Source organism: Antedon mediterranea, chromosome 7, assembly GCF_964355755.1.
Source record: "Antedon mediterranea chromosome 7, ecAntMedi1.1, whole genome shotgun sequence".
NCBI classification, from domain to species: Eukaryota; Metazoa; Echinodermata; class Crinoidea; order Comatulida; family Antedonidae; genus Antedon; species Antedon mediterranea.
In genome coordinates this window covers 18599073-18613459 of record NC_092676.1, presented here as the reverse complement: position 1 = coordinate 18613459, position 14387 = coordinate 18599073, and the positions used below count along the sequence as shown (strand labels likewise).

At 29.8% G+C, this 14387-nt stretch overlaps 1 protein-coding gene across 6 annotated transcripts in view; it reads right to left on the bottom strand.

The window, feature by feature from the left end:
• The window catches only part of LOC140055621 (dystrophin-like), a 208816-nt gene that overhangs the window by 161196 nt on the left and 33233 nt on the right, over positions 1-14387 (bottom strand). For all 6 annotated transcript variants that reach the window (XM_072100960.1, XM_072100959.1, XM_072100961.1 and 3 more), the window contains one exon: positions 2369-2461. In XM_072100960.1, the coding sequence (XP_071957061.1) occupies positions 2369-2461 (93 nt within the window). The remainder of the gene's footprint in view (positions 1-2368; positions 2462-14387) is intronic.

The window sequence follows — 14387 nt, the reverse complement described above, 5'->3', positions numbered from 1 at the left end:
AATAAGGCACGATTTACAAATAGTTTCTTTCCAGGAGCTATTAGAGCCTTAAAAATAATGTAGACACTTTTATGTTATGTATTTGTTTTTGAGTTCGTATTGTGTCCGTTGGATATTGTGCTCCGCCAACAGAGAAAACAGAATTTCTATGTTTTTTCTTAAAACAAATGATAATAAATACTTGACTTGACTTGACCAAAAAATAATTAAACCTAAATCATCTGAAATCAGGCATACTGTATTCAGAAAACTCAACTTGCGTTAAAACTAACCTTATATATTGGTTTCCTTTCTTAAAACACTTAGACACGGAGACTGCAACACAAGTAGAATTTAAAATGAACCTGCTCAGAATGCATGAAAATGACAAATGTAAAGAAATGTCCTGATTGGCGACATAAAGCCTTGTTCAATTGATAGTCTACCCGCGGACAAAGACATTTACATTAATAAGTAATGGTCAGAAACAAATGGATGCAAGCAAGGCAACCTCATTAATACAATGACAAAGAAAACATTTATTACAATTGTAAGTTGTTGAGAAATGTAAATGTCAAAGGATTTGAATGAATTTTGTGATAAAAGTCATACACATCTGAGTACGTTGATCGATAGTCTGGAATTATAAATGTATATATTAATTAATTAAATGAGCAAAAAGTGGCAGTTAAAAAATTATAAACAGAATATTTTTTTATTTAATGATTGTAATGTTGATGATGGCAAATGATTATGCTAGTGGTGAGGTATTTGTTAATTAAAAAAATATTAAGGGGATTACTGATTGATTGATTATATTTAGGTGATTATAATTAAGTGATTTTGCTGATGGTAAATGATGGGGTTAAATGATGATGATGGTGGTAAATGATGGTGATGGTGGTAAATGATGGTGATGGTGGTAAATGATGGTGATGATGGTAAATGGTGGTGGTGATGATGCTGGTCAATGATGGTGATGGTGGTAAATGATGGTAAATGATTATGATGATGATGATAGTAAATGATGGTGATGATGTTAAATGATGGTGATGATGGTATGTGATGTTGATGATGGTGGGGATGGTAAATGATTGTGATGGTGGTGGTAATAGTAAATGATTATGTTGGTGATGATGGTAAATGATTATGATGATGGTATGATTGTGATGGTGATGATGGTAAATGATTGTGATGATCGTAAATGATTGTAATGGTGATGATGGTAAATGATTGTAATAGTGATGATGGTAAATGATTGTGATGATGGAAAATGATGATGGTGATGATGGAAAATTATTGTGATAGTGATGATGGTAAATGATTGTGATGCTGGTAAATGATTGTGATGCTGATAATGGTAAATGGTGTATTAATTTCCAAGATCCATAATTAAATGTAACAACATTATTGTTACTATGAAGTCACCAATGAACTCAAAACAGATTCCAATACACAGACCAAACTTTAAAGACATCTACTGAATATTGTATTGTAGGATGCATTCTACTGAACCATGGAGGTAGCCTGAACTCATCTCCTACTGGGTTGACCCAATATCCAGCTGTGCATACTATCTGCATGATACACTAAACTTGATCAAAATTACTTTGTACTCACTTTTCCTAAACCTATAACAGTTATATTCATATTACTGAATAATACAACTGAACAAATCAGTATGTAAACAAACTATTTTAGTTTGGAGGAACATAAAGTCATAATTACAAAATTTAATATTGAATGTTAATTATATTTTTATTTTAAAAAAAAATTAACAACACTGTCCTTGTATACTGTATACAGATGTAAAGTAGGGTCTGGTAATGGTAAAATAATAAATAGCTAAGGTTGGTTTTACATTAGAAAACGACAAAACAAACACCGAAGGAGAGTATGACAATATACACCACAGTGGTTATATTCAACAATTGCACTTAAGTGAGATATTTTCCTTAAATTATCGACAATAAATGTAAGATTTTTTTATATTTTACATATAATATGTTTTCCTGGGCCTGTCACTAACTAGGTCCGGTTGGACACTGTCAGTGACTCTTGGCTAACTACTGTAGGTCCGGTTGGACACTGTAGGTGACACTCCAATCTCAATCTTGGCAAATTAGGTCCGGTTGGACACTGTCAGTGACACTCCAAACTCAATCTTGGCTAACTAGGTCCGGTTGGACAATGTCGGTGACACTCCAAACTCAATCTTGGCTAACTAGGTTCGGTTGGACACTGTCGGTGAAACCCCAATTTTTATCACCTCGCCTTAGCAATATGATGTGGTCTTACAACTTTATTTATTTTCATTACCTGTGTGTCAACAAATACATTTCTCATCGTTTATTACTCTAAAAAAAAGATCAGTAATGTATTGACTTACCTGCCAATGTGAAATAATACTCCAGACTAGTCCGAGTGTTAGCTTTGGATTCCCATCTACAATGTCATTATTACTAATGTTTACCAATCTCACCTGAAATAGATAGATATTCTTGATAATAATTTAACCAGATTGCCATTCATGCATATCTCTATTGGAAGTTTAATTGGAAATGATTGCTTTGTTGAACAATAATTAATTGAAATATTTTGTATGTTTTATAGTATTTTTATATACTCAGAGTTTGTATTTTTGGTAATTTTAAGATATTATTATTTATGTAAATAGATTATATCTATGTACAATTTAAGAATATAGTTTTATCATCTATCTAAAGTGTTATTGACAATTTGTTTATTCTTTTTTAAAGCTTTGTTGTTTTGTTTTTGTTTTGGGGGGTTATTTTGTTTGTTTTCTTTCTTTTTTATTTTCTTTTTTTTTTATGAAGATATGCGATTGTATAACTAACTGGCATATCTTGGATGAGAGCTGCACAGAACTGAAAAGGATGTGTTAGCTTGGGGATGCTTTCTTTCTGCAGTAGGCTGGTTATGGCAGAAATGATGATGATGACTTGTGAAGGTTTATCTCCGTTTTTATTTTGTGGAGAATAGAAAACAAACGTTTTTTTCCCGATAAATATTTTTCTGGTATTTCGGTTTGTTGGCAAGTTTACCGGATTATTAAATAATATTGCTGTTAAAATTAAATACATATTTTTTATATATTTTTTTTTATATTTTCAAAGTGCTATAGAAAAAAAGTTTGATAATTGAATTTTAGCATGAAATTTTGTAACCATGGATACTGATTAGTCTGGAATCCAGTTGCTATAGAAACAATTAGTTACAAAAAGGAAAATGTACTCATAGATTTTCATAAATTAATTATTTAGCACAAATATTTAAAGATAATCTGATTGTTTTTTATTAGTTAAACAAAAATTGAAAAATTAGAAATTTAAAAAGTGATAAAAAGCTTTATTCTGTAAAAATATTTTTTTCATTTCTCAGTGAAAATTCTGCAATTTAAAACAAGACGAAAAAATAAACTGAATAATTAGGCTAAAAACTAAGCTACTATTTTTATAAAGCCAAAAATCATGGCAAAAAAAAACTGATTTAAATAATTTGCATTATAAGTTATAAACTTCTGATTGATAACACAAAATCAGTGCAAAAGAACAAATTTAAATGATTAGGCCAAAATAAGCTACTCACTGAAACCCCAAAACAATGCAAATTTAAATCTATTATCCTCAAATTAACCATTATGAAACACAATCATACTGTGATTAAAGCGTATAAATAATGTGTAGTAATTACTGAAATGGATTACATGAATAATTATGTGATTGGACACAAGTGCCTTATTGTTGTCATTCAGTCGTAAAATCACAGTCGCTAATTTAGTTTGGTCTTTATCTGACAGGCTAGTATTCTATAATGAAATTATTACAATGTTATTTATATTTTATTATAATTGAGAGGCACATTTTGAGGCAACATGGTATGCGTGTATTGTAAATGTATTACTTGGGTAAGGCCCTTTATAGACCAATAGCTCACCGGGAGACGAAGCGCTTCTATTTTCAATATGATAATTTACAGTACATAACGTACTTGTGCATTGTATACATAAGACCAACAGCTTTACGTCCTATCTAAAGGATGAGGAAATGAGAATGAAGCATCTTGCCGAAAGATACAAGCAATATGGCAGAAGTTCTCGAACCCATGTCCCTCACATGCTAGTCCTAACCCATACCATTATGCCATATCGCTGGTTCATTGCAATTCTACTAGATATTATATGGTGCGCTAGTAATAATTGAGATATGTCTAACATCTTCATTATGGAAATAAAGTTTAGCTTTGTATAATAAACAAGCATGCAGGTTAATCAGCAGTGATTGATGGTATTCCAAAGTTATGTTGGCTTTCTTCAATAGTGTTTATATTAAAATCCTTGAACTAAGACATCTATAATTGATTCTCTATTCATTATGTAATGAGTGAAAACGACAGAATATTATAATAATTAATTGGAAATATTTGATTGAAAATAGGCTGTAAATGTGTTTACTACTGTAATATTGTACTCTTATATTTAGCATTTTTCGGTACTCTGAAACTAAAAGTCTTCATTACTGTTTTTGTCCTTTTTCCGATTCCTGTGTTGTCCTGTTTTTTTTTTTTTTCAGTTTTTATGGGCTGCCCTATACAAGCTTCGCTTTTTTGGAATGTTGCTCCTCTTATTTTAATCATATACTGTTAATTTTGTGATGTGCCCATATATGGACATGATGATGGCATATTACTTCCATATTTAAGCATATCACTACCATATTTGGGCACTTTTTTTGTCAAACTAGTTCGATAGTGTAGACAGAGATTTAGGTGAGACCTTGATTTGCTTTTGAGTCATTTTGTGAAGAATAAAATTGTTATTCTTAAATTCTTAAAAATAATGCAATCTGAAACTAGAATTTAATTCGTCACTTTGACGAATTATAGGTGATCATTTTTGTCATTTTACTGAAATTAATTTTTTTTCACATTCTATGGGTCAAAGGAAAATGTAAGTTTGTGATTCAATGAATAAAATAATTAGTATCAGAGTGTGCGAGTGATATAGTATAGTAGCAAGCTAACTTTCATCAATGTTGTATGTCATCTTTAAATTATTTCGAAAATAGAATTGAGAGTAAAGTGGTAAGTGATTGAATGAATAAATTAATACTACGACAATAAGTAATTGAAAATGATTAGGAGAAGATGATTGATTAAATGAATCAGTGAGTGTATTTAATCCAAGATATTTCTAGAGTCTTTCTAGGGTGGGTAAAATAGGCAGATACTACATGTAGCAGTGAAGAATTTGGAAAAACACCAGGCCTAAAAAAAAAGAATGAGCAGTATTCAAATATTTAACCTATCGGAAATATGATATGAGCCATGGCTTAAAATACAGAGCATTCATTTTTTGCTATGGTTAGTAAATATTATGAAATAAATATGATTACATTGATAACTCTATTTTTAAATGCATTGTTTGATTCTGCGACAATATCAAAACAGAATGTACATAGGTACAGAGGTTGTGTAGCTATGAAATACTGTAGGATGATTAGGATGATACTGTAACTCAACTTTTAAATGCATGTTTTAATCACATACGTACACACACAGAAATAAGTTAATATCTAGTACATTTTAGTAAATACTGTATTTTATGAAGTAATGTATATTATATAATTACATTTTGATCACAGTGCACAGTATACAGTGTTTTAATTAATTCATGACAATTATTTTAATGTTTTATGTAATATTAGAGGTTGACATGGTTAGTATTAAGCTTAAATTTTGGTAATGTATAATGAAATACTGTAGGCCTATATTATGATAACTACTTCTATACTTTTGTATATTTTAATTTAATAATTCATGACAATTTTATGAATGTTTTATGTAATATGTAAAGAGGATGATATGGTTAACATCTCCCTTAAATGTTGTTAAAGTAAATTATGAATGTAAGGTATATTGATGACAATAGCACTACAGTATACTTTGTACCTGTATGTTTAATTAATTCATGAAAATGTTATTAATGTTTATGTAATACATACAGAGATTGACATGGTTAATATCTAGCAAGCCTAAATGTTGGTAATTTATTGTGAAATACATGTACTGTATATTATGATAACGACAATAGCACTACTTCTATACTTTTGTATGTTTTATTGTAATTAATTCATGAGACTTTTATTAATGTTTTATGTCATATGTACAAAGGTTGATGGTTAATATCTAGCCTGAATTTTCCGGTTAAATGGCCTTTAACCTAGTCTCAAGAACCAATTAATGCACTGTTTAAATAAATCATTCACCATTAGCTTTTCGTAGCTACATCATTGCAATTATATGTTGATTGAAGATCAACAATGATTACATATATGTCATGCGAGTTGGATTACTATGTATGGAGGAGATAGTAACGATGGTATATATATATATAGCCTCTCTCAGTCATTATGGATTACTACGTACGCGAAAAAAATAATAAATAATTCAGAGCAAAGCACCTAAAGGTTGAAGTAATCCTTTTCACCCGACTCTATGTACTGTATGCTTGGCAATTGGTACAGTGGTCACATGTGTGACAATATATTACAGAATTTTCCTATTTTTTTCTTCCAACCTGTATCTTTGATAATTTATTTCTATTCTGATAATGGTTATAGGGTTAACATTAACATTTGGCCACAATTACATATGTTCGGAATTGGATATGATTCAAGCAAAAATATGATTTGGCATAAATTTATAGGAATCTTCTGGTACAAAACACAGTAAATTATATTTTTTTAATCAATCTACGGCCCACACCAAGAAATTCCCATTGTGAAGAATATTACCTTTAGCTATAAACTATCGAATATATGATATACAGTATTGATATGTTGACGTGATGCATATTTTGACGTGATGCGTGTGTTGACGTGATGCGTAAAAAAAATACTGACATTTTCTATTCAACATTAGAACTTGTAATCAATTTTTCCACAAAGTGAGTGATGATTATTATGATTGAAAGATTTAAGGCATGCCACAATTTTTTTTATGTATTTTTGCTGAATTAATGTTAGTGAAACTATGATACTACATTCGTATATTGAAACAAAATGTATTGTGAAATGTTAATAACATAAGAAACGGGTTCCAAATAAAGACATACGTAGGCAACTCTCCAGGCATATCTCTCCAGGCATATCTCACCTAGCTAAAGTCTAAACAATGCCTGCAAAATCCTACGCCAGGCATGTTGCAAGAGTATCGATGTGATGGGTAAATGTGTGCAAACCAGAGCGGTCAGGCACTTTCCTAGCATATTACTCAAGTATAAACACTGCCATTCTGACCGTCTTTATTCAAAACCGGTTTCTTATCTTATACTTAGGTTATTTTAAGTAAGTATGTAATCATGATATGATGATGTTGGATTTTAATTAAGAAGTTAAGATAATAAGCTGGTTAGATGGAAACTGGTTAAAATTATCAAGTGAACAACGATAACAACGACAACAACACAATGAAGTAAAATTGGCCAACATCAATCATATAATGACAGTGCAGATGAAAAAACATACTTGTAAGCTTAGGAACATGAAAGTAAAAAAAAACATGGTTAGTAAAATGGTAATAATATTATTGTTTTCTAAAATAAATCACAGTTATAATTCTACTAAAGCTAACACTATCAAACTTTTGTGACAACAAAAATGTGATGTGCCCCGATATGGAAACGATGACATCACCATCATATTTCATATCACATTTTGTCAAACTAGTTTGATAGTGTAGGCAGAGCTTAAGACCATCTCATTTATAAAAATGAATGAGACTAGAATAATTCCCCCGCAAATCAAAATGATGATCTGATTTAAATCGCCACAATCATGGATTTCGCCCAAATTGAATTGAAATATAAAATTATATTTGTCTGTAAAACATTGATTATCGTTATATTTATTGTACTGCTGATTGATACAATGGGCCTAAAAATAAAATTCTATAAATTTGGTCAAAATCCATGAAATGATCATTCTAGTCATTGATTCATTGTGGTAGACAAAAACGTCCTTTATTTATTATAGTAAATTTTTCTAAAATGGAACATGTTTATTTTATGGAGGTATTCTATCCAATAATGTTGAATTTTTATAGACTTTACTGTATAATATGACAAAATAATAAACATTTTAAACATGACAAAATTATTAACAAAAAACAAATACAAATTAAATATTATCTGTGAATAAAACATTTTAAAAAAGAGAAACACAAATTATTAACACAAAAATCAATTAATTAAATGATTTAATTAAACAATTTTTAATGGACATGCATATAGTACACCTAAAAAAAACAAGTAATAATGTAAAAAAAACATCTTGAAATGTTTAACAAATAAATAGTTTTATTTTTGGTAAAGTTTTTCTCTTCCTTGGCAGCGATTAACTTTATTAAAACTACAAAATGGCTTATTCAAAATCTGATTTTATTAATCTAAATTTAATTTTAATGATGCAGTTGACTGGACATTTTTCATGAACCCCATGCAACCAGTTATTTAAATTTTGTTGACGTTTCTGAACTTTAATTTTATTCCCAAACATTTATTTCATTTAATATACAATGTCACAGAATTACTAAACAAACAATACAAAAAATGATTGGTCAAAATTTGACATTTTATAATACATACAGTATGATATAATACTTAGCTCTAACAACACAACGTTACCTAATATTTAATATCTTTAATAGCTTTGATCATTTCACTAGTTTATTTATAGAACACTGCTATGTTTTTGAATCTTTATCCAAATCAACAAGCACCTCCGGATAAGAAAGAAATTTTCTCATTCTGCTTCTTTGAAATCGGCTCATTAGTTTTAGATTTCATCGTTGGAATCAGCTAGTCTAGTCAAGTGTTTGAAATTATCATTATACGATAGTATATGATAAGTTAAGATTAATCAGTTGCAGTACTCCATAATAAAAAAAAAATTAATAAAACATCACAATAGAACCAGTAGGGTATCAATATTTTGCTCATTTTTCTCTAGTTTCAGTCTCAAAATGTATTATACAGTAGGGACTTTTAGATTTTCACGTCTGACACTTCTACTGCCAAATTTGAGAACGTGTTCAGTGGAATTTTGCAGTTCACTCTCTGACATGAGTACGAGTAGACGTATGACATCATAACACGACAATTGTTTACAAAATCATCTTGCAATGTAGAAAAGTGAATTTGAAAACTATGAATTAACAAATTTTTATTGGTTATTTTAAATAAAGAGTATAATATATTATTACTATTTAGACAAAGTATGATAGATATGCAAAGCCTGTTTTCCACTAGCGAATATTATTTATGCAAATGAAACATTCCAGAATTCCATTTTACGCCTCACAAAAAGTTGATGAAAAATGAGAATAATCAATACGCAATATGTCAACACTTTCAATAAACTGATAGACTGATGTAGAGTACTATAAATACAGCATAGTTATAAAGAACAATAAATGATATTACAGTTCACAATTAGAAATATAATTACCTGTAATTTCAATAAAGTCTGTAATGTACTGTACTGTACGTAAACAAATCTAACGTGTCTACAGCATTATAATCAACAACACAAACAAGAAAAGCAATCACGTCTTGTATACATACAGTACAATAAAATAATATATCATGTTGAAGGGCACACATTGTCTTCTTCACATCCAAGTACTGATCATGCATATTTTGCTGATGTAAATAGTGTGTATATTGTCGTCTTCTTCACGTCTAAAGTAGCCTTCATAATCACTAATTTTATTTTCCTACATGATCAACAATGACGATGCTTAAGACGTACTAATGATACTTCTCTTCAATACAATAAAGTTCATTTTCTAATTCTAACATAATGAAAGGCAAATCCAGAAAGTTGACAGGGGTGAGGGTGCAGCTATAACCACAAAAAATTAATAATATTAACTTTACTATGAAGAACTATAAAATTCAAGATTAGAAATTAAATAAATTAAAAAGTTTGTTTATTTAAATTTGATTATTATGGTAGGGAAAAGTTACAAAACACGAAGGAAAGGGATGTACCTATGTAGGTATAATGGGTTTAAAAGATAATTTAACTAAATACAGCCACCTCACCCCACCCACAAAAAACCCCAAAATCTAGCACTGAAAATGTATTATTGTCATAATTAATTGTTTTACCTATTTAATTTGCAGTATTTATTTCGAACAGTTTAATGACTAGTTAAAATGCTTTTTTTATTATGAACTAAATATATGGACAATGAAAATAATTGGTCTTTTAAAGCTGAATGCTAATTTTATCATACAAACCTGAATTATGATTACTATAATAAATATTTTTATTGTGCAAAATGCTTATTTCTCCATTTAATTTTATATCTGTATTACTACATATATCACCATAGCAACTACATGTTACCTTAACAACAATAAATGATATCATACCATGCATTTTATCATCACTGTAACTGCCGTAAGCAATATAATATCTATCCCATTATAATAACAACCTCATAACATTTTACAAAAAGGTTAACACCAAAAATACATACTGGCTGGACAACCTTTAACCCTAATTATTTTTCCTTTAAGTTGGTGATTAATCAAGGAATTCTTTGCTATCTTGCCTCTTACCTTCTTAACGACCATACCTTCAATTATCAATGCAGAGTAGCTAACATTGCAGCATCAGTTTTACTTTACATCATCTTACATCTGAACCTGCATTGTCTAGATAACAGTAAAAATCGTCCCACAATAACAAAAGCATTTTTATTGATGGTTGCTAAAGGCCAGATGAAGAATGTGCTACTTATTTTTTTTAATATTTCTGTTGAAACATTTTAGTGTTTACTTATTTGTAATCTATGCAGATTATTGTATTGCTTATTTCATTGCGCCTCTTATATGATTGCACCGTTTATTGTCTGAGCGGTTAAGACAGTGGAACCGTATCTATAGCTATAACATCGGCAAGGGTTCGAGATTTACTCGCTCCATGGTTCTGGTGGTTGAACAAGTTTTCTGAAATAAGGACTATAAAATCGTACTGTAGGTCTAGTGCACATGCTTGTGTGCACTTTAAAAGAAGCTAGTACATCTTTTTAAGATGAGTAGAGGGTTACCCTCGTGTACTAGTTCATCCACAGTCACTGTGTGGTGGACAGATGAGAGAGCTGACATGACGTGACCCTTAGGGGAGAAGAATGAACAAAAAGTGGAACAATTTTACTTAAATTATACTGTGCCACTTATTTGACTTCGTTTTGTATTTGATGGCACCGCTTATTAACTGTGTACTCCACCATTTATTTGACTGAACCGCTAATTTGCCTGTGAATGTTATTACTTAGACTGCACAGCTTATTTAACTGTGTCTCGTATTTGATGCACCGTTTACGGTATTTGACAATATTCAGTGGTATTATGCCACAATGATACAACTGACATACAACATTTATTCCTCAGCCGCACATTAAAATAGTGAAAGAAATCATGTTTTGTTTTGCAGTGCATTTTGACTATAATTATTATGTCATTTACAATATTTGCACATTCAGTACCAACAACAACAAAAACATTACTTAAATTTTACAACCACATATTTTTCTTTCTATATGTCTCTAGAGAGTCTTTGAAATTAGCTACTTATTGGCATCTAATGGCGTTCAGGTATTTTTTTCTCATTATGTTTGTGTTTATAAACAAAATATTTACTGTTTTGGAATGTACTCAAATACCTATAGTATGTTTTTTATATTAGATGAAAGCAAATTTGTGCATATAGAATGATAAAATGTTATTTTTTATCATGCCGACCGACATCAAGATTACAACTACTATGCATATAACATGCTATTATATTAAACTTTAGCCAGTTTAGTGACCACCATATTCACAAAATGTTGGTTAGAGACATGCATTCCTCGCGTCTAAGCATTGCTTACTGTTTTTGTCAAAATAAAATGTGAGTTTGGTAATTTATTAAAACTGTACAGACAGAAGTGAAAAACAGTCTTTTTGTTTTTATCAATAATAGTAAATTTAAAAGCATTTAGTCACACAAGACTCTTGTTTTAAGTTTAAAATGTGTTGAGGCAGAAACAGAATCACATACTTGTACAATTCAAAAACTATGCACTGCTTCCAGAATTAAAAACATTTTTACTATTATTACAGTTTAATGAGAAGACTTGTTTTACCATCAGAACAATGTGTGAGTGAGCCTCAAACCCTTGCCAATATTATGGAATATGGTTTCACTATTTTATTCACTATTTAAACCACTCAGTCACGCCTTGAAAGAAAATTTGGCCAAATTAGAGGGTGAAATTATACATGGATTACAATAATTGGTTTACCAAAGTCTTTTTGATTATACTCGGAAATATACGAACGCACTTTCTTAACCTGCAGACGTTCATTTTGATCTCGACTGTTAATTTATTATTTTCACCTTTTTGATTATTGTTTTTCTGTATACAAACTAAAAAAGCAACATGTAAGATGTAAGGTGCTTGCATACAAGTCACAGTACGTAATCATCAACGTGCGGAAGTGATTTAATCTAGATTTTAATAAGAACCTAACGATACTGGTAAGGTGATATGCTGAGGTGGTCCCTTATGAATAGTCATGAGGAACTCTGACATCCCTTCTTTCAATGTAGTTTTTACATAATATCCTCCTCCTCCTACACTTTCAGAAAAACAAAATTATTATCTTCTTTACAACTTTAATTTTGAATTTTTAAACATTAGTATAATTTACTGAAAACTAAAATTTGAAAATAAATAAAATTGTATTGTAAACTACAAAATTATTATAAATACAGTTAAATTATATTTCATAAGAAATCCTAAATTATTTTTAAAATATAAGTTTCAACTATTGCACTTTTCTACAATAGTCATTAATAGAAAAGCTTATTTTTTTTACATTTTTACAACATTCCTGTTCAGTTCAAATTTATATACATAAGTTTCTCTTTTTTTACTAAAATGAGTATATTTTTTTTTTAAATTAAAAAAAGAGACATATCATGAATCAACTATTGCACTTTTGTATATAGCCATTAATTAAAGGAGAATTTCACAAATATTCTTCCATTTTTAACAGTTCAAAATTAATATCCATTGTACTGTATGTTCTTTATTGTAATTAAGGTATTTATTTCAAATAAATAATAAATAATTACTTTATGTTTGTTTGAATACATCTGTTGCTACAGTACAGTACACGTTTCGCAAGCATGATATCATTACATTGCTTATCTGGCAGTTAACAGAACGAAATTCCACTGAAACCATGATTCACCACGCACTACTAAGCTATTAGAAGAGAATGCTAAGTTGAGGATTTTATTGTAATTATCTGGGTAAATAATACATTTTTATGACTTTATTTATCATCCTACAGTAGAAACAAGCATGATGCGATGCATTATACAAAAATTAAAACCTGTTTAACAAACTGATTAATTGTGAAATGAGTAATGGGGCTTGAGATACCAGACATAAGCTGATGATGTTTTTATTTAATTAAATCCAGAACAAGGGCACATTCTTTTAATTCCATGTATTAGGGCATTGTACTACTGTAGTTACTGTATAATTTAAACAACTAAAAATTAGCAATTTTTTTAAATCTCTGTACCATAGTACAGGAATTTTTTACTGCGATCCTACTGTACCTAGACAACAAAATCTAGACCGACATAGCTACCGTGAAATAGCCGGGGTGGCGGAAGCGGGAGAAAGCAATGAAGTGACACCATGTAATTTTATACTACAGTTACAATATGCCACACACCCTAATGCGTAAGTATTATTTAAAGTTATCATGGAATAAGTTCTCCAGTCTCAACTTATTAAATCACATACCGTACAACCATTGCTATTTAAAGTCATACTACTTTACTCTAAACTACTACTTCTAATCCATCATTACATCCGCCTTAATCTCTCATTCATCCACTTGTCCATCTAAACCCTAATTTAGCTACTATTCATGGGCAATTTTAACCATAATATAGTCGTTAATAACACTATGGGTGTATTTTTGTCGTATTTCTGATGAAATATATATAGCCGAAACATCCTTCAGATTGCAAGAAAATGTTAGGATTCAGAATATTTATAAATTATACAATAAAACAAATAAGAACAAATTTTGAAAGTGAAATAAGTCATAACAAACCCGAGTAGATTCTTGTTATTTGATTGGAGGATTGTGGATCATATGATATTCAATAAACTACTCCTGAACCCTTTTGTTATATACACGAGTGAAATTTTGTTATGCGAGTGCAATTTCATTATATCAAGTGAAATTTCGTTATATGTTCAAACGTAATGTTACAATTCAATGAGAATTTCCTACCACGCACTCACAT